Genomic DNA, 27,245 nt, shown 5'->3' on the forward strand with positions numbered 1-27,245 from the left:
CCTTCTATATTCTTACCAAAGTCGTCCCATGACTTCTTTAGCTTAGTTTCACACACTGCTTCACTTTCTTATTTTCTTTGTATTGTCTCAGAGAACATGTGGTGAATACAGAAAGCTTTAACTTTCTGTATTCACCACAGAGTAGTTTTTTCTATCTTTGCACACAATTTTTCTAGCTGAATAAGTGTCTTCTTCAGCTTCTGCCAATGTGTCTCCAAGGTTAGGTTTTGGTGTTCTTGTTTTCACTCTTTACTAAAATAGTATTTGAGTTTACAGCCCATCTTCTCTGAAAGTCACTTAACTGGTTCTTTTTAAAACTTTCATACACACTTTTCAATATGATAACCAACTGCATCCTGCTGAAAACTAAATAGTGATCACTTCCTATTTCAAAACCTATATATTCTTACATCCTGAACATGCATGAAGATACTGTTATTATCATTAACATAGTCAAGAAGACTTTTCTTAATCTTGTGACCTCTCTCGATGTGAATTTGTGTACACAAGTTTAACATGGTAATAATTAAGTCCATGTCCCCAAAGAGAACTCGAGCAGGTACTTACTAATTTTCCTAATACAATTCTATGTCATATTCATTTCCTACTCTGGTGTTTAGATCTCCAGCAAGGACAGACATTTCATTTTTCATCAATTTATTTTGTCATATTATAGGCATATATAAGTCTTGCTGTTCTATTCTCATACTATCATTGTTTTTACTGGTGAATACTATAGCTATTCCTTCCTTTCTGTCATCAATGTTTCTTGAAAATAAAATCTTGCTTTTGTTATTTAGAAGAATCCTACCTGTTTTTGTCTTCATTTTGGTGACACTAATCATGTCTCCCTGGTACTTCATCTCTTTTCCATTTGTCTCTTATGCCAGTGACAATCTTGAATTCTGCTGATGATGATTCGAAGTTTGTTTCATTAGCTGACGTTTCACTGTTCACCCCATTCTCTGATGAAAATAGCAGTGACCTCGTTTAATATGGCTCTAACTAAGTGTGCATGAAATTCCATCATCAAGTTACTGTCATTCTGTTTTGGTTTAAGTCAATAAGACTTCAATTTCATCAGTTCATCCTCATTTATTCAGTATCCTGGTAGACACCTACCAGGTGTCTACCAGGATACTGAGTATGCCATGAGAAGGTCAGCACTGGACATTAGGTCAGAACCCCTAGTTTGTTCTCCATATTCCTTGGAATGTCTCCTCCCAGTTATCTAACTTTGAGCTAATTGTGTATTCATGAGAAATCAGTAACTTTATATGTGTTAAAATAACTGATTTTATAATTAATGTTTGTGAGAAAGGGTTCGCTTCATATAGCCAGCATAATTACATACTTGATTTCTTAAAGGTTGCTATAGTCACTGATATGTTAGCAAGTTCAGCTACTGTTATATTTAGAAACATCAGCTTTAATAAATATTTTACTAAATATATGTATAAATGTGAAATTTATTACACTAACGGCACAATATAAATCTAAAACACAAAGCAGATTTTTTTATCCAAACCACCAAAACAGATTAAAATATTGTTCAGCTGACTTAATAGAGTCCTAATTTAATCTTTATTCCATTTCTGTGAATCATTTCAGAGTAAGCTTGCAACACACATAAATACAAAAATGAAGCCAATAAAATTTATTCGTGTTATTTTAACAAACATCTTTAATAAATAAACCTCTTCCTTATTTCCAGTTCATTCAGAAGCCATAATATTCTTTACCACATTTTCAAAAGATCTGTGAGACAAAAAAAGAAAATACACTTAATCAAAGAATATGTTATAGATGTATCTACAATAAATTCTTGCTTACAGTAAACAAGCTTAATGTACCAACTCGCTATACAAACAACTCAAACGTTCTGCACTGCCATGGCATCAGTTGCTACTCTAAAAGAAATTTACTATGCTAAGAAATTATTGTACCCACACACATTGATGCAAGCATTTGCACCCATCTATATATTTGTGATGTGCTTCTAAAGAGAATATGACTGGTGAACGATATTGTAATGAAATTTTTTTATGTAATGTTCGATTGATCCGTGGTGCTGTTGACAAACAATTCATTTTTATGGATGACAATGCCACACCACATCATACACAAGCAGTGGCTTCTGGAGACGGAGGATATAATCAAATCGAGTGGCCCAGATCTCAACCCCATAAAACATGTTTAGGATACAATAAAAAATGAACTGCTTCTCAAGATTCTCCCTCCAGAAAATGAACAAGGCCTTATCCCTGCTCTGAAGGAGGAGGGGACCACTTTGCCTCAAAAACTCTAGAATCACTTGGTACTAAGCATGGTACAACATTGTGAGAGCTGCAACGCAGTTCGGGGTGGACATGCACTTACACTTTTCCGGAGGTGGGCACAGCCTAAGGCACTATGGACTTCTCTGTCATTGTTTGGAGTCCTTAAATTGGCCCTAATTTTTCAGGACTCCCAGCTAGAGCCTCGTGCACAAGTACGGCACTGGGTGGACATATTCCATATTGAAATTTCTCTCCACATAGTTTTCTGTAAGCACTGTATATTTATTCCTTAACTATGTCCTTAGGAAATTTGTAACTTTTGCCAAAAGTGTATTGCAATTTAATCTGCAAGATATTTATAAACACATTTTTTGTGTAATATAAATTATTAGTATGCTGGCAATAAATTTATATTCACATGTGGCTATAGTCATGAAAATTTTTTCATACACAGGTAAAAACGTAGTTTGTTCTTAGCTTTTGGACACCAGTGTACAACACTGGATTATATATATCATCATTGAATTTCTGATATGTAGGGTGTACAACATACTATGATAACACATGATAAGTTTACATTATTATGAATAACAATAAACTGTAAACAGAAGAACACTCATTTTAAAACATTTAGTTTCATATGCATCTTCAGTACACACACAAAAGCAGAATGGTAATTAAACAATAACAAAAAATTTTAAAAAGAGGCACCCATAATAGCTAAATGCAAGACAATTAAAATGGTAAATTTCTTATCTGGAAAAAAAAATAATAATAATAATAAAATAAATAAATACATATATATATATACAGGTAATGGACAAAAAAATGGAAACACCAAGCTATCAGTTTATGTTGCAGCATGTACAATGCACCAAACACAGATGCAGTTGATATGCAAACATACTTCCGCCATTTCTAGGGATGTGTATAAAAGCAAATGGAGGCCTGCTGCCATTTATTATATGTTAAAATGGAATCCAGAGAGAACCTCAGTGACTCTTAGAAAGGTGCATGATTGTTGGAGCCAGGCCTAAAAATGGCAGGAGCATCTGTGACCAGAACAGCTGATATTTGCACATATTAGTCGAGAACAGGCTCTAAGATTATGTCAGCATGGCACTCAAACATAATCAGTAAAATGTAATAATGGAAGAAGGTGTTAACTGCAAGAAAGGGACATTCGAGCATTAGCGCAACCGTATCATGAAAAAATGTGGTGGAAAGATAAAAAATAAGATTCTAGAAGTAACTCTGTATTTTGCAGTTGATCTAACTATTATTCTATGGATTTATACTACATTAAAATAAATACTACAACAGAGTATAAGTTGTGTAAATCAAATTTAATAGAAGTCTAACTTCTCACATATCAACAGTTTGAGTCTTCTCCTTTGGTGATGATTACACTTTCCATCCTTCTAGGTATACTCTCTACCAGTTTGTGTGATAATGAGTCAGATGTTTTGGACTACTTCCATCAACATAACCACCACCAATTCGTGTACTCTGGTTTGATGCACTGGTCTGACCTTCACTTAAGTCAGACCAGTGACAGGGTAAGTTTCAGTACTGAAATAAAAGCTAACTACTGTTTAGTTCGTTGTAGCACAAGCAAACTACAACATGCATATTTGCAATCTGAACATGTTTTAGCAAGCAAATCTACTCTTAATTTTCGAGCTGCTGATCTCTACACATATTGGCAAAATTATAAGTGTGTTATTAAAAAGCTTCAGTTATAAAAATGGCAAGCAGCAATGATACCTACAAGATAATGGAAATATGGCTTACTGGACAGACGTCAGCTCCAGTGCCCCACTCAAAACTCCCTTCCCCAAAAGAAGTAATGGCATTGTTTTCTCATTACAAAAAGGCAAATGAACGAGAAGGGAAGCAGCCCATTCCATACCCAGAATGTTTTTATAATCTGGGAAAAGGCGAGAATACCTATGATGTTGAAAAAGCACGTCACGGATAAAGTCGAAGACATATTTAGAAAATGGGAAAATCATAGAGCAAGAACAAGATGAAAAATTTGGAAGCAAAGAAGAAGCAGAAAGGGATCATGTATACCTGCATATTCACTGTTAGGCTTTATGTTAAAGCCTTGTCCCAAGTTTTCTGCTGTGTCTACCCCTATGAATGATTTGCAGTTCCTGAAGGACATTTACCCGCACAAGAACACAATTGCAAATGCTGCACTTTAAAAATCCCTAGGGCAATTCTGGTACCTTTAAAGGAATTGATTACATTTGCTAGTTTCGATGACAAAGTTTCTTTTGAGACATAGAGAAAAATTGTCGAAGTTTAGAAGAAATCCAGAGAACACAGTCCAACAAAATCAGTTACAATAATAAATTTAGTTTAATCCTTTATCCAAGTGTGGGCAAACAAAGTTTGCGCCTGAAAATATCTTCAGGACTGGGGTAAGGTAGTAACAACAGCGGGCAACTCGTAGCAAACATTGATCAAGCTAACATCACTCCTATCTCAATATCTCCCATAATGCAAAACATATCTCCTTGCAGATATGTACAAGGTTATGCATTAAGGGAAGGGCCAATATCCAGACTAGTTTCGACCTTTATTGAGGTCTCTTCAGTGGGAGCCAGGCCCAGAAGTGGAGATACCAGGCAGAAGCAATAGTGAGGTCATCTTTACCTATAGGAGTTGCCAAAAGGTGTGCCACCTTTTTATTAAATTACTATGGATTTAGAGAAAGATGTTTAAAGTTTATTTTTCACTTGGTTAGACTATAATAAATTTAGTTTAATCCTTTATCCAAGTGTGAGCAAACAAAGTTTGTGCCTGAGAATATCTTCAGGACTGGGATAAGGTAGTACAACACCAGGCAACTCGTAGCAAAGGTGGACCAAACTAACATCACTCGTATCTCAGTATCTCCCATAATGCAAAACACATCTCCTTGCGGATATGTATAATGTTATGCATCAAGGGAATGGCCACTACCCAGACTAGTTTCGACCTTTATTGAGTTATATTTAAGTAAAGACCTCTCTAAAAATTAGACGATCCCGAAAGATCGCCCAACTCAGCTTTGTTCGACTCAGTGACAGGCTCACCCTGTCACCAAGAACAACTTCTCAGCGTTGGCTCTACCCAGTGGCAGGCTCACCTCACCACCAGACAGAGCCATAATCTCAGCGGTGGCTCTTCTCAAGGACTGGTAAAAACCTATCCCAAGCAGAGCCTCTCATCTTCAATGGGAGCCAGGCCCAGAAGTGGAGATACCAGGCAGAAGTAATGGCGAGGTCATCTTTACCTATAAGGAATTGCCAAAAGGTGTGCCATCTTTTTATTAAATTACTCTGAATTTAAAGAAAGATGTTGAAAGTTTATTTTTCACTTGGTTAGACTATAATAAAATTTAGTTTAATCATTTATCCAAGTGTGAGCAAACAAAGTTTTTACCTGAAAATATCTTCAGGACTGGAGTAAGGTAGTAACAACACAGGGCAACCCGTGGCAAAGGTGCACTAACATCACTCCTATCTCAGCATCTCCCATAATGCAAAACACATCTCCTTGAGGATATGTATAATGTTATGCATTAAAGGAAGGGTCGCTACCCAGACTAGTTTCGACCTTTATTGAGGTCTCTTCAGTGGGAGCCAGGCCAAGAAGTGGAGATACCAAACAGAAGCAATGGTAAAGATGACCTTGCCATTGCTTCTGCCTGGTATTTCCACTTCTGGGCCTGGCTCCCACTGAAGAGACCTCAATAAAGGAAGAAACTAGTCTGGGTAGCAGCCCTTCCCTTAATGCATAACATTATACATATCTGCAAGGAGATGTGTTTTACATTATGGGAGATAGTGAGATAGGAGTGATGTTAGCTTGGTTCACCTTTGTACGAGTTTCCCAGTGTTGTACTACCTTACCCCAGTCCTGAAGACATTTTCAGGTGCAAACTTTGTTTGCTCACACTTGGATAAAGGATTAAATAAATTTATTATAGTCTAGCTAAGTGAAAAATAAACTTTCAAAATCAGTTACACTTGCTACAGTAGACCCAGTCATAAGCATTTCTATGTAACTGGAACACTACATGACATCAAACACTCCCTAGTTCTCTATCACTAGACTTGCTCCTGATTTCCTGAACAAAGATGCTGCTGACTGGAATGAAGATGAGTCACTCCAGTCAGTAAAGATCATTCTTTGTGACAGCTCTCACAAATGCAACAGACTGCATACCAATCATGAAGACCAGAGCAGTTTATTTTCTTGGTTGTAAGTGACTACAGGAAGAGGCATCTTAACTGCAAGAAAGCAAGGCTGCTAAAATAATAGCAACAAAACACTAAATTTAAGAATCTGTCAGAATAAAGTTTCATTTTGTCATTTTCTCTATAAGTGTTTGCACAAATTTGAAAGCACACCCCAACTCAACATCACCAGAGTTAAAGATCAGTATTATCAACATAAGAAGCCTGAATAGCAAAGAAATGCAGCTATCTGAGGAATTAGATAAGTACCAGATCAACATAATAGGGGTGACTGAAACAGAAAAGACAAAAACTGGTGAGATCTTTCTGAGCAATAAATACAAAATGTTATATTCAGGAAATGACAATCAAGGAAAAGAAGGAGTAGCCATAGTATTCAACACAAAATACAAGGCTCATCTTCTTGAATGGCAGGCAGTGTCAAGTAGAGTGATTTAGGCAAATATCAGAATGGGGAACTGGACAATGAGACTTATTTGTGCCTATGGACCCACAGGTACTACTACTAAGGTAGAAGTGGAGGAATTTTTTGAGGCTCTAGAGAAAGCTACTAACACAATGAAAAATGAAAAGTTGGTCCTTGCTGGGGATCTAAATAGCAGAGTAGGAAGTGATTGTCAGACATACAAAAACGTTTTGGGAAAATTTGGAGAAAAGAGCAAAGCTAATAATGATGGCAAATACCTGTTTGGATTTATGCTCAGGACATAGACTGGTTATTACTAACACCATGTTCCAACATAAAAATGTGAACAAATTCACATGGAGAGAAGAGGCAAGGAATAAGAAAAGTCTCATTGACTATGTTATTGTTGATAGTGATGTTTTCTACATGGTACAAGACACCAGAGTGTACAGAGGATTTGAAATTGGAAGCGATCACTATTTAGTCTTGAGCAAGATAAAATTGAATTTCATATTGAAAAGAATAACATGTAAGAAAGCTTTAAAGCAAATAAAAGTTGAGAACTCTCAGATGTGAACTGTAGACATAAAATACACAAAGATCATTGAAGAAAAAATGAAAGAGTTTGAGAATAGGAACCAAACCTTGGAGATTCAGTGGCAAGCCTTGAAGAAAACCCTGATTGATTCAGCCAGAGAGGAATGTGGTGAGGTAGTCTGCAAGGATAGAAAAATCAGAACTCCATGGTGGACACAGGAAGTTAAAGATGCAGTGAAGGAAAAGAAGAAAGCATATCAAAAGTTCCTGGCAAATAAGTCAGCTTGTGCTCTTAGAGAATACAGAAACAAATGTAAGAAAGCTAAACAGTGTGTAAAACTAGCTAAACAAAAGAGGGAGGATGGGAGGACTTTGCCAAGAACATAGAAAATAAATATCAAGAAGGTGACAAAATATTCTGGAGATTGTTGAAGAAGCTCAGAAATGGAGGAAAGAGTGCTGTAAAAGGAGTTAGAGATCATAAAGGTGACATGAAAACAGGAAAAAAAGATATCCTTTAAGTATGGAGTAATTACTTCGAAAAATTGCTAAATGAAACAAGCATGATAGCACAGTGGTAAAAAACACTCAACAGGCATACAGTCAGGAATACATATCCATATTTGGAGAAAAAAAGGCCATCAAAGGCTTGAAATGTGGAAAGGCAGCAGGAATAGATGATATTCGACCAGAAATGTCGAATGATGCTTAAGTATGGTGGTTTAAAAGTCTTACAGTGGCAAAAAAAATGACAGAGGGACGAATTCCCGATGATTGTAGTAGAGCTCTAATAGTACCCATATATAAAAAGGGAAATAAAACTGAATGTGAGAATTACAGATCTATTTCCCTAATGAGTGTTCCTGGCAAAATCTATGCAAGTATATTTGAGAAACAGTTGAGAAGAATTGTGGAAGAAAAGCCTGGTGAAGAACAAGCTGGATTCATGCCAAATAGAGGCTGTCAGGATCAGATCTTCACTTTACGACAAATAGTTGAGAAAGCATGGGAACATAACAAAGATCTGTATTTAAGTGTTGTCGATCTGGAAAAGGCATATGACAAGGTACCGAGAGAGAGAAGCTATTTAATACGCTACAGTTATATGGTGTGAATGGGGCATTATATCAAGCAATACTTAGTCTGTATTTGAGTTGCAAGTCAGCAGTCAGAATTGAAGGTACAGGAAGATGGTTTAATGTTAAATCTGGTGTGAGACAAGGATGTACATTATCCCCTCTGTTATTCATAATCTATATGGATCACATTATGAAGGAAAGTGGTATTAAACATTCTATCAGAATTGGAGATGTTAATGTCAGCTCTTTGCTTTATGCGGATGATGTTGTACTTCTAAATAAATCTGCTACAAGTCTGCAAGATTCCCTGACTAAATTGAATAACTGTTGTAATAGATATGGTATGAAGGTCAGCATTAAAAAGACAATCATCATCATCTTCCTTAAACCCTCTTTTACCTTGGTGTCGAGGGTCCATTGATCATCGGACCTCACTCCGTTTACAGGATAAGGTGGTCAGCCTTATGCCCCGGTGTATCCTATGGCCTGTAGTGTTGAGTTCTCAAGGCCAGTTTGCCTGCTTTGCAGGATGAAAAACCCCAGAATAAACTGGGGGAAAAACCCTGCTGTCCACGCCCAAGACTGGCTAACTTGGCTATGGCTGAGGAAGATCCTTCAGCTCCCTAAAAAGACAAAGACAATGAAAATAGGTAGAATTGTTGAAAATGTCAACTGTGTTGTGAATGGAGAACCTGTGGAACAAATAAAACATTTCAGCTACTTAGGCACGATAGTTAGCGAAGATGGTAAATTAAATATGGAAATAGACAAGAGAATCAACAAAGCTGGTATGGTGGGAAGTCAACTGAATAAATTCACATGGAATATGAGAGAAATTAGTCGGAACACTAAATTAGCTGTATACAAGACAGTGTTCAAACCAGTTTTTACTTTTTGATCTGAGAGCTGGGTTAGAAGTAAAATACTTGACCAAAGACTATAGACCACAGATATGAGAGTCCTGAAAAAGATTAGAGGCATGAACAGATGGCATCAATGGCAATATCATATTAAAAATGAGGATATTAGAAAATAACTTGACATTGTCGGTATCCAGGAATGCATAAGCAGAGCTAATCTTAGGTGGTATGGTATGGTCACTTAAACAGAATCTGCGAGGAAAGATTAGCAAAACAAGTGTTCTCTGCCAGATTGGCAGGAAAACGACCCAGAGGAAGATATAGGTGGAATAATATGGTACAATGTGCCTTAGACGATAGAAATATAAGATCTGATAATGATAATATTGGAGTCTTGACAAGTAACAGAATGATTTGGAGGAAAACTGTAGATAGCAGGTTGGTAATGATGTAAATTTTTCATGTAGTACTATCATATCCTGTACACCCCTTGAGGTTACATATCAGGAATTTGATGATGATGTCTTTGCTTGAAAAAATTAAATGTCAAAAATTGCTAATTGTATAAAAAATTTTAAATATTCACTTTTTTTTTTAGACACTCAAGTAGATTATTTAAAAAAAAAAAAAAAAAAAAAAAAAATCAGCTAACGCCTTTTTATTCCTATATATAGGGAGTAGGCAAGGCCGTTTTTAACCCTATTTAACTTTTGGAGACTGAGTGGGCAGTTCAATCTCCACTGGTACCCCATCAGAAATAGCTGGCCCAAGGCTATCACTAATTAAGCGGCACGAAGTGAAGAGAGCTGGCACAACAAGTGCAGCCATCTCGTGGTCCCTAACACTAACACTTGTATTTAATGTCTGAAATAATGTGTGTTCTATGGTCGATTTTCTTGAGTTTACGGGACAAAAAACCCAAGTTTCCACGAGAAAAAACCAGCTTGCCCGTGCCAGAGATCGACTAACTTGGGAACCGGTCGAAAAAAGGGTTAGAAAAATTTCTTCTAGTCTCCGACTAGATTCGAAACCAAGAAGTCTTCCTTCATGCGGTTAAGCACCGTGGTGTGCAAACGCCACATCCACTGAGCTACACAAAGCAAATTATGTAATTTTATTGGATGCAATAATAAAAACTAATGGTTGCAGCTCCTAAATTGTTTCTAATTGTCACAGATTTTTTTCTTACTGCAAAAACAATGATCATATGCTGCATACAAAATTCAAAACATTTAAAACCTACTATTTTTAAGAAGCGTTGGGGTCAAGAGTGATGCTATTTAGGCAGGTCAAGTTTTTCCACATCCTTTTTTTTTAAACCAAGTTGCAATAACACCAGTATTTAGGTGGGAGATGAATTTCATTGCCTGGTGTGAACCTGCTGTCCCACGTAGTGGAGACCTGAAGTAGCTTGAAAAGGTTCCAGGAGGGTTTCTGGACTATGTAAAAATAAAAATTTTAAAATACAATAAAAAACAAAAAAAAATGATAAAAATGGGGAAAAAAAAATCCTTAGCCCACCAATGGTACAAATGTATTATAGGTTTACTAATAACTTTTAGTGAGTGGGGAAAATAAAAGAAATATAAAAAATAAAAATAAAAAAAAAAGTATAACATGATTCACTGCTAAAAGAAGGATGAGTTTGTTCCATAAAACTGCCACATTGTGGGAAGCACTGCATTGTTTAGAAGTGTTGCATATCCCATTGGGATTCGTTCTTCCAGGTACTGTGATCAAAGGTCTGAGTCCAGAACTCAAAATATAGCTCCACATCTCTGCCACCAATTTCAAAGTTGAGATGATGCTTCTGAGCAATCCACATTCCATAGGTATCTTGCCATACCTACATTTGTCCATTTGATTGAAAAGACTGTGGCATGATTCATCACTATACAGAACCAACTTCTAGAACTCTATAGGACAATCACAAAGTTCTTTAGGCCACATCAGAGTGCCAAGATTCCACATTGAGAACATTTTGTCCTATCTTCCTGGGTCTTTGCATACACTTCAAATAAAAGTGGTGACCTCAGATTTCACAATGTCACAAATAGATAGACCACGGATATGGCATCTTATGATAACATTAAATCTTTTCATAATTACAAGTGATAGCACACAGATGACTCTATAAGACTATTTGCCTTATACTGCAGTATGGATCATGTGTAACTACAGGAACATGCATATCAAAATGCTTCATTTACAAAAGTTGGGATGTCCCAATACTTATTACTCAACCCATGTATATACTTTGTTTTCTGAGCTGATTGTGATAATTTTGATTATTATATAGACTAAAGCATATCATAGTGAATAGAACTGAGGAAGAAAATAGGTTATGTGAATGAAAATGATGTGTGAACATGCGATACCAATGAAATATAGCAATATAGAAATAAACAAAACAAATACAAGTTTTGTTGTTTTTTTTACAATTTCAAGACAAATGCATTCTGCCACTGATCAATCTTTTATCACTATGTATAAATTCCAAATCTTCAACTCTAATCTAACATTTGGGGTTTTGAGATGTACCAAAAAAATCTTCCAAAATGCTTGATGCTATCCAGAAGAGGACAATCTGGTAAATATGACCTCTCTCTCTCTCTCTCTCTCACCAAATCTTTCTAGTCACTTTCTCATTCATTTCTACCATGCACCTTCATGGGGCAGTTCTGCTGAAATGTCCACCATCAGTTCTGTGCAAAGCCTGTAAAAACACAAAATGGCTGATCAACAACCATGCACAGTTCAACTTCAAGCTTGCTGAACAAATTTCTCATTCTCCTCTTTCATTCCATCAACCTTCCTCTTTGTACTGTACTGTTTTTTTTTTGTGCTGTTTATAATGGTTGCAAAGTGTTTAATACAGGTGCAATAACATTAAATTGGATGTCTATAAGTAGCTGCCACCTATAGACATCCAAAACCTAGTATGTTATTTAAAAACCAGGATGGCCTGGATATGATACCCACTCAGACAACCAATAGGATGCAGATTCAAATCCTGCCTCGGGCATGGATGTTTGAGTTAAAGATGCCAACAATGGCATGGATGTTTGTGATTGTTTTTAAGTTGGAGATGAATTTCATTGACCACTATGAGACCACCATCCAACTTATCGGAGGCCTGAAGTAGCTTCAAAAAGTTCCATGTTTGGTTTCTAGAGAAGGGTTTCCAGACTATGTAAAATAAAAAATATAAAAAAAAAAGAATAAAATAGAAAAAAAATTCCTTAACCCACTCATGGTATTAATGTACTATAGGCTTATAACCTTTCAGAAGTTAGAATCACATAAAAAAAAATAATATTACAATCAGTAAAAAATCCATAACAATAAAAAAAAATGTGAACATGCTGAGCACTTGTGGCTAGAGGAACAAGCACTTATTCCCAATCTTCAATGGTCTGTAACCAATTTGAAGATAATTAAAAAACTCCACAGGAAACCAAAGTACATTAGATGTTACCTCTAAAGTACTTATAAAACTAGTATGCTAGGATTAATGTGCACAGTCACCAATAAGACTACAAAGCTGCCCAATTTTTGGCTAATAAAAACATGAAAAGGAACCTCCTCCCCTCATCACCACTCCAGTAAATACTATTTTCACCAGCTCTCTTAATAATAGATATAGCATTATTTCTAATTACTAAACACACAAAACAATTTGAAGCATCTACATTTCTAAAACTAAAAATGAATTATCTGAATAAATATATTGTTTCCTATATTGTTCCCTATGACAGAATGGTTGGCTGAGTGGTTAGCATATCCACTTTCAAACCAACAGGTCATTAGTTCAAATCCCACTGTGGGCATGGATGTTTGTGAATGTCTTTAGGTGGGAGATGAATTTCATTGGTGTGAGACCACCATCCCACTTAATGGAAGTCTGAAGTGGCTTGAAAAAGTTCCATGCTTGGTTTCTAAAGCAGGGTTTCCAGATCAGGTAAAAAAATAAATAAAAATATCAAAAAATATATAAAAATAATGAAAATAGAAAATAATCCTTAATCCATCCACAGTATGAATGTACTATTGGTCCACAAATAAATCTTTCATGGGTGGGAACCAGATAAAAAGAGGAATGAAAAAAGTATTTAATCAAACAAGGTTTCAAGTAATATGAACAGTACTTACTCGGAAACTATAGTTTCTCCAGGAATGTGGAAAGGGTTACAAACAAGATCTGTGTACACATTATGGAGTCTTCTAAACATCTAAGTTAACATAAATATAAGAATGAAACACTTAACTGTTAAAAAAAAAAATAATAATGAAAAATAATAAATTTAAATCAATACTCATGCATAATCAGATACTCAAATATTAGATATATTTCATTAAATGCAGAAGAGTTTATTGTTTTGTCTGTCTATACATAAATCAATCTTGGATTCTGGCTTCTGGAATTTTAATAAAATTTAGTATTTGGAATCCTTATAAAAATCTGTCAAACTATCCTATTTGTGTTAGAAAAAAAACTACTGCTGTTGAAATTATACTCTGCAAATAACTCCACTCAGACAGAATGAAATTTAAAAAAATTTGAGATTTAGGATATACAAGATGTCTATGTAGTTCAAATTTTGAATTCAATTAAGTAAATCCAAAATTTGAAATTAAATTTAATTAAATTTTAATTTAATTTAATTTAATTAAAAGCTTATTAATGATCTCAAATTTATCATCTTTAATATTTTTAGCATATGAAAAGTCACCAGCTGCAACTTTGCCAAAACACATGCCATCTAAACATATGATATTCACTCCGCACATCCGACAGTAGGCAGAAATAAGCAGTGGCAAGTGCATTATTGTTGCACATGTGCACTGTGTTTTGTTTTTGCTCAAGTTTTTGCTGTAAGTGTGAATTATAAAGGTAATTTAACTTAGGCATATAATAAACTGTTGATTTTTTTGAGACTATAAAAAATTCATAAAAGAATATCTTTTTTGGTTTAAAATTAAAGAATATCTTTAATTTTCTTTTCTTTTATTGTGCTTTAATCAAGTAAAGAGACTATGAGATTGTGCACTGTAATAACTTGAAATTTGAAAAACTTGAAAAAACGTATGTCTGATTGATCTTTATTAAAAAAAAAAAAAAAAAAAGTATTGTTTATTTTTTTGCTGATGTTGAAAATTGCATCTTCAAATTGTGTGTTTGTATGTGGCAGCTAGAATTACACTTAAAGGCAAATAAAAATATCCATGCTATCAACAGGGTAGAAGGACTTTTAAAGTAAAAATTTTTAAGTAAAAATTTCGTCACTACCGTGCTAGTGTGATTTTTGATTATTTGAAAAGGTTCTCCCAATACTTAAAAGACACCAAATAATATAAGGGGGACCGGAAAGTAATCAATTATTTTTAATAGTTCATTTTTAGCCAATTGTATTTTTTTAAATAACACAAATTATTAATTTTGATTTTGATTTAAATATTAGAACTACTTTTTTTATTTAAAAAATCTTTTTTTTTTTTAATTTCAGATTATATTTTTAATATGGCGGACTTTAAAGTTGAAGAGCAGCATTTACATCATTGTATGGTGTTTTTGTTTCACCAAGGAAAGAATGCTACCAAAATCATTTGCTCAACTTATGGAGATGTAATGAAGGTTAACAAATGTCAGCAATGGTTTAGGAGATTTGCAGAAAAAAATTTTGATCTCTCTGATCGTCCTCGATCTGGAAGACATCTTACCCTAGATGACGATGCTCTTAATACTCTCATTGAATCAGATCCAAAACAAACCATATAAGAATAAGCAGAGAAACTTAATTCATTATGGTCAACTGTCCAAGAGCACTTACATAAGCATGGCAAGGTTCTTAAACAGAGTGTATGGGTACTGCAAATGAACTGTCAGACAACAATAAAGCACAGAGACGGACGATTTGCAATTCATTGTTGACCACACAAAAAAATGACCCTTTTTTGGAACGAGATTGTAACTGGTGACGAAAAATGGATGCTGTATAAGAATATTAAACGCAAAAAACAGTGGCTTTCTCCAAATGGACCTCATCCACAAAAGGTTCTGTTGTGCGTTTGGTGGGATATTCATGGAATTATTCATTACAAACTTATGGAACAAGGTAAGACTATCACAGCAGCCATCTACCATGAACAATTAGAGCGACTACATCAAGCATTGTTAATCAAATGCCCTGCGCTTGTCAATCGAAAAAGGGTAATTTTACAGCAAGATAATGCAAAACCACATTCTGCAAGAATGACTCAAGAAAAAATTAGGCAGTTAAGATGGGAACTTCTACCACATCCTCCATATTCGCCAGATATTGCCCCTAGTGACTATCACTTATTCAGGTCCTTAGAACACAACATAAAAAATAAAACCTTCCGTTCACAAGATGATGTACAAAGGAGTTTGATATCATTTTTTGCCTCCAAAGAAAAGACTTTTTTCAAAAAAGGAATTCTAAACTTAGTAGATCGTTGGAATAAGGTTATTCCAATTATAATTAACGATGCAGATTATATAACTGAAAAATGTTAATTTTTTCTTTAATAAAATTTATATTAAAAACGTAGTTCAAAAAATCGATTACTTTCCAGTCCCCCTTATAATACGTTCCCCAAAAATTTCAGTTGGCACATGAGAAAATTTTGCATCTAAGATTTTGCGATTTTGGCATGCACGATTAAAAAGGATACCCATGCTATAGAGGAATAAACATGCTTTTCAGAACATTAAAATGCATTATGCATAAAAAAAAATTACAATATAATAAATAATTTGAATTATATGATGGACACAAGGATTGAGGAAAAGCAGATAATATATGCAACATTTATATCAAATATAGAGAAATCATCACAACCTCCTCCATATGGACCATTAATGGCTGGTGTTGCACAATATATAGCCTCTACCAGCCAATCCAATCCTACCTTCTCACAGTGCAACCTGCTCAATAAATGGGTATGGCACATTACATGAGTATTGCTACCTAAAAGCATATCAATCTTTGGTTGGAGGAAAGCTAACTAAACACCTAAATGGTGGATGACTTGCATCACCCAGAAAAACACACCACAGCCTTGCTTCTTAAAACAAACACATCACAAGCCAGTAGCTCCTAAATTTAAGGATATAGCAGTAAAGCAATTCTGCAGGCAAGGTGCTATATGGTACATGGGACTGACCTTGATGGTAACACATCAAGAGACTTCCTCAATCAGCTAGCAAGTAATTCTGCTGCCACTTAGCCAACCAGATCATGCTTGGTAGGACTCTGGTTATAGAAGTAGCAGGGGGATACTATAGAGTACATGGATGATCAGGATAATAGGAGCTCTCTGAATGGGCAGCATGTTTATGAGCCTTTTTCCACAATGCATGCCTCTGCTCTTACAGCTTGAGACACCAACTATGAAGACACATAATGCATCCCTCCATGGTTGGGGAGATGGTGAAAGAAATGCCATCAAAAATAACAGTGACACTGTAAGATCAGAGAAAGGAATGTTTCATATAACAATAAAAAAACTCACATCCACTCCACCAATCATGGCCTTAATAAAAACAAATGTGTGTTTGTTTTTATTCAGATAATTGGATGTAGGTAAGGTAATCACTTACCTACATCAAAATCTGATCTGTTATTGCTAATAAAATCAACTGAGAGCCTTAACTACATTTCCCATGATTCTTCAGTAAAAAAACAGCACTTTAAATTCAATAACCATTTTGAATTCTCTCTCTCTCTCTCTCTAGTTCATTTCTTTTCAGTGTGACAGTCATCTGTGCAGACTATTTTTCCATCTCTAATTTCACTAATCAAGTTGGAAGAGATGCCAAAATATTTGCTCTTAATAATGATTTAATAAATTGCTTGTCTACCTAGCAATCAGAATAATAGATAAACCTTTTCATTCTCTCAATATAGGATGCTTTCTTAACCAACTGTCCTTTCAAATATACTACATATATCAGCCTTCCTGAGACCAAAACATTTTCTGGTCTCATGCAGTCAACTGCAAGCTCCTATCCTTTGACACTATAATGCTACTAAGTACTAATATTTCTAAATCTCCTTTTCATGATTTGGTTACTGCTTCCACCCTTCTGACCCAAGCCTTGTTCCAACCAAATAACTGAAATAATCATCACTGGGAAAGTTTTTATTCTCCACACCATACATAACTCAGCAACCACTATCCATGCTTTGGTTTTCTACCGAGTGTGCCAAAACAATCCAAGATAAAAATTCAGCATATTTGAAGTGGGTTCTAATCATAGATACAGTCAAAACATCTGTAAAAATTAAGTTCAAATCAGTACTAGAAAATAGAAAATTTAGAATGTAGAAAATCTGCCTTCAGCTTAAACAACAGTTGAGCCTTCTGGTGCCTAGCCTACTGGGTGCAACTCTATAAGAAAATTCACTAGCAAAATATTATTTAATGTATTTAACAACACAACAGAAACAAAAAAATATTAAAATATCAACAAAAAAAAAAAAATTATGTAGTGGTTGGAGAACTCACAAGATGTAAATCAGAAAACCAAATGGAAAATTAACTGCAAAAAAGTCAATAAGCAGAAAGTATTAATGAATACAACTAAATAAATACTGCATTACACAACACAAACCACAAGAATAATTAATAAAGGCTAGTAGGCAATCATTTTCTGAACTGTGATTTAATTTAAATACTGTAGTTCAACTGGCTGATGCAGGATTTATTGTCTGAATAGTATATATTTTAGATCCTTGTAATTACTTGCACATCATACTGAGGATGCTGCTGTTGATATGGAGATGAAATTCAAAATAAATGTTTAAAATCAGCATGTCTACTTCACCTATGGGATAAAGTCACAAATGATTAGTCTGACCCTCACTTCCATTTTCATAAACCAAACTGCTTGTGGTTTAAGAGTCGGACAATTTTTAATCAAGCTGCTTCAGTTCTCCACTAAGCATGGTGGACTCACACAAAGTGATGATAATCATTTACCATCTGAAAACTTTTCACTGTACCTATACTACAGTGGGATTCAAACCTAGTACATCGTGGTTAGAATTATCACTTGGTCATATGTTGAAAATTTATTTATCACTAGGTTAGACTATAATAGATTTAGTTTAATCCTTTATCCCAGTGAGAGCAAACAAAGTTTGCGCCTGAAAATATCTTCAGGACTAAATATAGTGTTGTACTATCTTATCCAGTAAGTAGTGCAACACCAAGGCAACTCGTGGCAAAGGTGGAGCAAGCTACCAGGCACTTCTGGTGTTGCACTACTTACTGGATAAGATAGTACAACACTATATTTAGTCCTGAAGATATTTTCAGGCGCAAACTTTGTTTGCTCTCACTGGGATAAAGGATTAAACTAAATCTATTATAGTCTAACCTAGTGATAAATAAATTTTCAACATCTTTCTCTAAATCCAGAGTAATTTTTAAAAAAGGTGATAAACCTTTTGGCAACTCCCATAGGCACAGATGACTTGCTACTGCTTCTGCCTGGTATCTCCAGCTCTGGGCCTGGCTCCCACTGAAGAGACCTCAATAAAGGTCGAAACTAGTCTGGGTAGATGGCCAATCCCTTTAATGCATAACAGTATACATATCCACATAGGAAATGTGTTTTGCATTATGGGAGATACTGGGTTAGAAGTGCCTGGTAGCTTGCTCCACCTTTGCCACGAGTTGCCTTGGTGTTGCACTACTTACTGGATAAGATAGTACAACACTATATTTAGTCCTGAAGATATTTTCAGGCGCAAACTTTACTTGGTCATATGGTTGTCCATTTCATTACCTGTTACATCCTGTAATCTACTTCTGCATATTTTGATCCTAATACAAACTTCAAAAGCTCATCAGAAGTACTGCTGTCTGAATAATGTAAAAAACAGCTTTGATTATGAGGCATGGAGTTTTGCTAAGTGTAAGCAAAGCTCACACTTAGCAGATTAAATATTGCCTGAAGAATTAAAACAAATCATCTCCATAGAATTGTGGGATGAAGTTAGAAATGTATTCCATGTACAAGCAACAAAAGTATATAAAATGAACAAAAGGAAATTAATTTCCGACATTACAAGACCAAATCAAAACAATTCAGAGGATTAATCTTGGTAGCATTTCCTCATTCAACAATAAAGTAGCCTTTCATAAATATAATTACATTCTACAACTAACTCATAAAAACTTGATTCTCAGTAATGATTTTAATCATTCTAGAGCACCTGAAAAGCTCTCTAAAAAATTGCTACTTTTAAAAAACCAACATAAAAAATGCCAATTTACAGTCAGCTCTTACTATAGCAAACTGATAATAAACTTGTTCACTAAATACCATCAATCAAAACTACTAGACGAAAAGTGACATCAAAACCTAGATGGACTGCTATGGTTCTAAGAAAAATTCACTATAGCAAATTATTTCACCATAACAAACTATGTCCATAAAGGCAAACTATAAAAAAAAAAGTTCACATAATATTAATATCATAATACTATCTTAAAACATAAGAAACTCTAGAGCGATCCTAAATACACGAGACTACTAAGAAAAGATGCTCGCAAATATCTACTTCATTATAGAAAAAGAATCCAACAGGAAGGTATTCACAGCAGAACTAAAAACCTACTGCAAACTACACACAAATTTCTAAGAAACCATACTGAGCTGCATTAATTACATCCGCTAATTCTTCACTGGAGTTGACGTTCTTTAAGTTCATAAACCAAACCCTTTGCTTTTGTCCAGTTGTGAAAAATAATAATGTTCCAATTTAAGTTCTTAAATTTCCTGAGGTACACTTATCAAATCACACTGAAAAAATATATGAAGTGGGTAATATCAAATAAATCGGACACACTTTATATCCAGAATAAAAATGATAAATCTCCATTCTTAGATACTCTACTCAACAAACTTTCTTTGGTCTTTTTTTCCTTCTCATTCATTCCATTTACTTGTAACTGAAAAAGCCTCTTCTGCTACCTTCAGCTGTTCAAGAAACATGGCAAAAGATTCTTTCTTTTATCTCAATCTCTTGCCAACATGTATCAATAATAAGCTATGGATTTGTAAGCTTACTGGGTGTGTGAGTTTGATATTAACTAAAAGATCAGCTAAGCTGAAACACGGAACTTGTGAAAATACTCCATTATATACAATTGTGTTTGCACCAATGCCAACATGAAGTCTTGTGCAAAAAATCAAGAGTTATATTAATAGAACATCAGGAACATTGCATAAAATCAAAGAATGTCAAAGCATTTTCACAGCATGTTCTAATTTCTGGAATGCCTGATGACATACAAACAAGGTACAATGGAAAAGTGCTAAATCATTACTATAATAGCACAAACAGAAAAATTCTTGAATCCATGTAATTCTTTTAGAGCATAAATCCTCAATATACTTACTATATATAAATAAGAGAGGCATGTGAAAAAATAACAATGTCAGCTAGTAAAACCCTAAATCAAACTATCCACATGCTGATATTCTGACAACAAAGTAGTGGTGACTTAACATATATGTATTCACACCTCAATGCTTATAATTACTTCATCAAGATTAATCATGAAATCAGATGATACACTTAGTTGCATTACATAAATCATATAACATTAACTATTAGAAGTTGCTATTGCTCAGTCTCTCTCTCTCTCTCACACACACACACACAAATGCACAAAAACATTCACCAATAAATACTAAATAAAATTTACTGTTCTACAAAATACAGTGCTTTCCAATTATAACACAAGTGTAAAGGGAAATGTTAAAATATTATCTATAGTGTAAGAGGTGTTGTGATTCAGTGTGTGACCTAATGCTGTTTACAGTTTAACATCCAGGCATACAATACTATTGTATTGTCAAGCATGGTTGGCCAGGTTTTCAGCATATCTGCTCTCCAACCAACAGGAACAGGCTACAGATTAAAATCCTACTATCCAGATGTTTGTGACTGTCTTTAGGTATTTCTTGTATAGAGAAACCTGTGGAGTTCACACATATGCCACAGTAATTATGCCGGCTTGGTTGGCCGAGTAGTTAGCTTATCCGCTCTCCAGCCAAAAGGCTGCAGGTTCGAAACCCGCCGTGGGCATGGATGTTGTGATTGTCTGTGAAAGTACTAGTGGTGGTAGTCGGCGGTAGATGGCGTTGGTGTTAGATGATGAAGGTTGGTGGAGTAGTGAGACGAGGAGTTGTAGAGTAGATGCCCTCCCTCGATGAGTCTTTGGACTCCCTGGAGGTGTGATGTAATAAAAAAAAAAAAATTAACTTTTATTTATAATATGTAAATATTTCAAAATTTGTTGTTTATAATTGTACTGATGATATCTTATGATACTTAAGACGAAATATTTACATACTATTAAAAAGATCTTGGATACTAAGACAAGTGATGAGAGCTTAGTCCTGAAGATCAAAAACTTTGTTTGTTTACACTTGGATAAAGGATTCAATTAAATTTATTATACTATTAAAAAATTAATTACCGTGGCATACACATGAATTTATAGTTAGTTGTCTTCAGGTAGGAGCTGCATTTCATTACCTAGCATGAAACCACCATCCTGCTTGGGGACATGAAGTGGATTGAAAAAGTATCATGTCTGGTCTCTAAAGCAAAGCTTCCAGATTATGTAAATATAATTTTATGTAAATAATATATTAATAAAAATAGACAAAAAAATTATCATGGTACTAATATATTGTAAAATTTACAAACTTTTGCAAGCAGGATCCACAAAAAACTTGTAGAAAATACTGCAAAATTAATATATAAAATACTGAAAATTTTGTGGGGTGCTTAAGGGTCAAAGCTGTATAACTGAGAGGAGACCTCCACATAGCCTTTAAAGGAATGCGGAGAACCGACCAGGGCTTCTGACCTAGTGTCCAATACTCACCTTCTCATGGTGCACGCTGCTGGGTATCTACCTGGATACTGAACGAATGAGGATGGGCTGACGAATGAGGATGGGCTGAACGAATGAGGATGGGCTGAACGAATGAGGATGGGCTGGCAATTGGGGATTTAGCCGACCAAATTGTATTCCTATTGGTTAAACCAAAATACAAAATGATGGTACAACATGACAAAATTTCATGCAGGATGGGATGTCGCCCGGTTAAACAAGGCCCCTGTTGTTTTTGGCAGGGAACCAGGGTGAACAGCGAAAAGTCAGCTACTGGAACAAATCTAAAAACACACCCCCAACTCAACATCACCAGAGTTATAGATCGGTACTATCAACTTAAGAAGCCTGAATGGCAAAGAAACGGAGCCAGCAGAGGAATTAGATAAGTACCAGATTGACATAATAGGGGTGACTGAAACAAAAATGACAAAAACTGGTGAGATCTTTCTGAGCAATAAATACAAAATGTTATATTCAGGAAATGACAATCAAGGAAAAGAAGGAGTAGCCATAGTATTCAACACAAAATACAAGGCTCATCTTCTTGAATGGCAGACAGTCTCAAGTAAAGTGATATGGGCAAATATCAGAATGGGGAACTGGACAATGAGACTTATTTGTGCCTATGGTCCCACAGAAGGTTCTACTAAGGTAGAAGTAAAGGAATTTTTTGAGGCTCTAGAGAAAGCTACTGACACAATGAAAAAGGAAAAGTTGGTCCTTGTTTTGGATCTAAATAGCAGAATAGGAAGTGATTGTCAGACATACCAAAAATTTTTTGGGAAAATTTGGAGAAAAGAGCAAAGCTAATAATAATGGCAAATACCTGTTGGATTTCTGCTCAGGATATGGACTGGTTATTACTAACACCATGTTCCAACATAAAAATGTGCATAAATTCACATGGAGAGAAGACGCAAGGAATAAGAAAAGTCTCACTGACTATGTTATTGTTGATAGTGATGTTTTCTCCCTGGTGCAGGACAGGACACCAGAGTGTACAGAGGATTTGAAATTGGAAGTGATCACTATTTAGTCTTGAGCAGGATAAAATTGAATTTCATATTGAAAAGAATAACATGTAAGAAAGTTTTAAAGCGAATAAAAGTTGAGCAGCTCTCAGATGTGAACTGTAGACTAAAATACACAAACATGATTGAAGAAAAAATGAAAGAGTTTGAGAACAGGGACAAAACCTTGAAGATTCAGTGGCAAACCTTGAAGAAAGCCCTGATTGATTCAGCCAGAGAGGCATGTGGTGAGGTTGATTTCAAGGATAGAAAAATCAGAACTCCATGGTGGACACAGGAAGTAAAAGAGGCAGTGAAGGAAAAGAAGGAGGCATATCAAAAATTCCTGGCAAATAAGTCAGCTTATGTTCTCAGAGAATACAGAGACAAATGTAAGAAAGCTAAACAGTGTGTAAAACTAGCTAAACAAAAGTCATGGGAGGACTTTGGCAAGAACATAGAAAATAAATATCAAGAAGGTGATAAAATATTCTGGAGGTTGTTGAAGAAGCTCAGAAATGGAGGAAAGAGTGCTGTAAAAGGAATTAGAGATGAAAAAGGTGACATGAAAACAGGAGAAAAAAGATATCCTTGAAGTATGGAGTAATTACTTCGAAAAATTGCTAAATGAAACAAGCATTATAGCACAGTGGTAAAAAAAACACTCAACAGGCATACAGTCAGGAATACATATTCATACTTGAAGTAGAAAAAGCCATCAAAGGCTTGAAATGTGGAAAGGCAGCCAGAGCAGATGATATTCGACTAGAAATGCTGAAGTATGGTTGGATAAAAGTCTTGAAGTGGCTGCACTGCATAGTTCAGAAGGCCTGGAGAGAGGGACAAATTCCTGATGATTGGAGAAGAGCTCTCATAGTACCCATATATAAAAAGGGAAATAAAACTGTGAGAATTACAGAGGTATTTCCCTACTGAGTGTTCCTGGTAAGATTTAGGTATACTTGAGAAACGATTGAGAAGAATTGTGGAAGAAAAGCTTGGTGATGAACAAGCTGGATTCAGGCCAAATAGAGGCTGTCAGGATCAGATCTTCAGTTTACGACAAATAGTTGAGAAAGCATGGGAATTTAACAAAGATCTGTATTTAAGTTTTGTTAATCTGGAAAAGGCATATGACAAGGTGCCGAGAGAGAAGCTTTTCAATATGCTACAGTTATATGGTGTCAATGGGGAATTGTATCAAGCAATAGTTAGTCTTTATTTGAGTTGTAAATTAGCAGTTAGGATTGAAGGAAGTACAGGAAGATGGTTTAATGTTAAATCTAGTGTGAGACAAGGATGTACATTATCCCCTCTGTTATTCATTATCTATATGGATCATATTATGAAGGAAAGTGGTATTAAACCTGATATCAAAATTGGAGATGTTAATGTCAGCTCTTTGCTTTATGCGGACGATGTCATACTTCTAAATAAATCTGCTACAAGTCTGCAAGATTCCCTGACTAAATTGAATAACTGTTGTAATAGATATGGTATGAAGGTCAGCAATAAAAAGACAAAGACAATGAAAATACAGAATCGTTGAAAATGTCCACTGTGTTGTGAATGGAGAACCTGTGGAACAAGTAAAACATTTCAGCTACTTAGGCACGATAGTTAGTGAAGATGGTAAATTAAATATGGAAATAGACAAGAGAATCAACAAAGCTGGTATGGTAGGAAGTCAACTGAATAAATTCATATGGAATAAGAGAAAAATTAGTCAGAACACTAAATTAGCTGTATACAAGACAGTGTTCAAACCAGTATTAACTTATGGATCTGAGTCAGAAGTAAAACACTTGACCAAAGACTAGAGACTGAAGATATGAGAGTCCTGAGAAAGATTAGAGGCGTGAGCAGATAGCATCAATGGCAATATCATATTAAAAATGAGGATATTAGTTAAGAACTTGAAACTGTCAGCATCCAGGAATGCGTTAGCAGAGCTAATCTCAGGTGGTATGGTCACTGAAATAGAATGGGAGAGGAAAGATTAGCAAAACAAGTGTTCTTTGCCAGGTTGGCAGGAAAACGACCCAGAGGAAGACCAAGATATAGATGGATTGATACGGTACAAAGTTCCTTAGACAATAGAAATATAAGAACTGATAATGTTGGAGTCTTGATAAGTAACAGACTAATTTGGAGGAAAATTGTAGATAGGAAGTTAGTAATGATGTAAATTTTTCATGTAGTACTATCATATCCTGTACACCCCTTGAGGGTACATGGCAGGAATTTGATGATGATGATGAAAATTTTGTACATATTGTATTTCTATTCTGAATAAAATGTAAATTTCATAACATTACTAAAATAATAAAAAATTTAACATTTAGCTTTTTCATACAAAGTTTTAGCGATGAACATAATTTACTGTATAAATTTTATTTTAGATTTTGAAAAAGTATTTTGGAAAAAAAAAAAAATCCATAAAATTTTGTTGCTTTCTCAACAGAGAAGTTTTATTATAAAAGTATAATTTTTAAAGATGCTACCTTTTTTTTTTTAATAGAAATCCCACCCACAAAATGCTGTTAGCCTATAGTATATTATAATGCTATGGGTCAGCAAAGACTAAGAGAAGCCAGAAGTCTTGCTCTACAGACCAAATGTGCAACTTTTTTTCAAGCTACCTGAGGCCTCTAATAAGTAGAATAATGGTCTCACAATGGACAATGAAATTCAGCTACCATCCATGCCCATGGCAGATTTTGCACTCACAATCTACTGAATGGAGAGCAGATAACCATGCCAGCATAGTTGTATATGTAAATAGTAAAACTGCAAATTTTACTATTTCCACATTCTGGTGGGCCTAAGATCTGCAAACTGTGTGTGTGTTTCATATGGGAATGGAGACAATTAACACCCACATTATATTCAAACCTGCAGCTGATTGTGTTATATTTGGGGAATACTGTATGAGATGTAGAGATCTTTCTTCAGTGTTAAAGAGCACTACAGAATGCAAACTCACCTGACGTATTTCATTATCACGAAGGGTAGGATATGATAACTCCACAATAATTATAAACTTTATTTTTGTATTGGTAATATATCCAAACCTATGAAAGAATAGCATTCATTATATTCAAATAAACATTCATGACAATGATATAACAATATTGTAAATTTTATTACAGCATCAATAAAAAGTGAATAAAATCTTAAAATACACTCATAAAAATATATTTCTATGTGAGGAAGAAAAATTTGATAGGAACTAGCAACTAGCTTCTGCTAGTTAATCAGTGTGACCATTTGCAGAGACAAAATGCTAATGAGCTAAGGAGTACATAAATAATAAAGACTTCAGATTTTAATAAGTAATCCAGAATTCAATACATACAAGTGAATGTACAGTTCACACCATAATATTTCAAATACTGCATAACATATAGTTTTACCAAAATACAGGTGAACTAAAATGAAAGAACTAGATGAACATCAAATGGCTGCTAATTAAAACAAACTTTTATATTAGTAATTTCAGAGCATATTCTCAACTAAAATATGCAGAAATATCCAAGATTTTGACTACTTATCAAGGCTCCTTTGAATTTTTTTTAATGAAAAACACCAATTTTTTTAATTAATGAATATACCTATTAACAGGTAATATTATCTTAATCTAATACATTTTAAGGATAAGTTTGTTTTTAACCAATGAATGGTTAAAAACAAATCCAGAAGACCTGCTCTACAGACCAAACATGCAAACTTTTTTTGCATGTTTATTTGGTCTGTAGAGTCCCATAAGCCATGGTAAGGGACTGAGAAATTATGGAGGGAAAAAAGGAAATAGAAAAGATTTTTTATCAGGATAAAAATTTAAAACAACCGTCTTAAAAAATTAAATTTTCA

The 27,245-nt window shown here is 34.8% G+C and overlaps 1 protein-coding gene across 1 annotated transcript in view; it reads right to left on the bottom strand.

Annotated features, from left to right (window-relative positions):
* Positions 1 to 1,565: 1,565 nt before the first annotated feature.
* LOC150100539 (trafficking protein particle complex subunit 2-like protein) overlaps positions 1,566 to 27,245 on the bottom strand; it is a 47,439-nt gene continuing 21,759 nt past the window's right edge. Inside the window, exons 4-6 of the mRNA XM_090401448.1 lie at positions 26,359 to 26,446; positions 13,567 to 13,646; positions 1,566 to 1,758 (exon numbers count right to left, since the gene is read on the bottom strand). Of these exons, the coding sequence (XP_090257574.1) occupies positions 1,716 to 1,758; positions 13,567 to 13,646; positions 26,359 to 26,446 (211 nt within the window). The 3' untranslated portion in view covers positions 1,566 to 1,715. The remainder of the gene's footprint in view (positions 1,759 to 13,566; positions 13,647 to 26,358; positions 26,447 to 27,245) is intronic.

Source organism: Typopeltis vanoorti, chromosome 12 (genome assembly GCF_054136105.1).
Source record: "Typopeltis vanoorti isolate ZY-2024b chromosome 12, IOZ_Tvanoo_1.0, whole genome shotgun sequence".
NCBI classification, from domain to species: domain Eukaryota; kingdom Metazoa; phylum Arthropoda; class Arachnida; order Uropygi; family Thelyphonidae; genus Typopeltis; species Typopeltis vanoorti.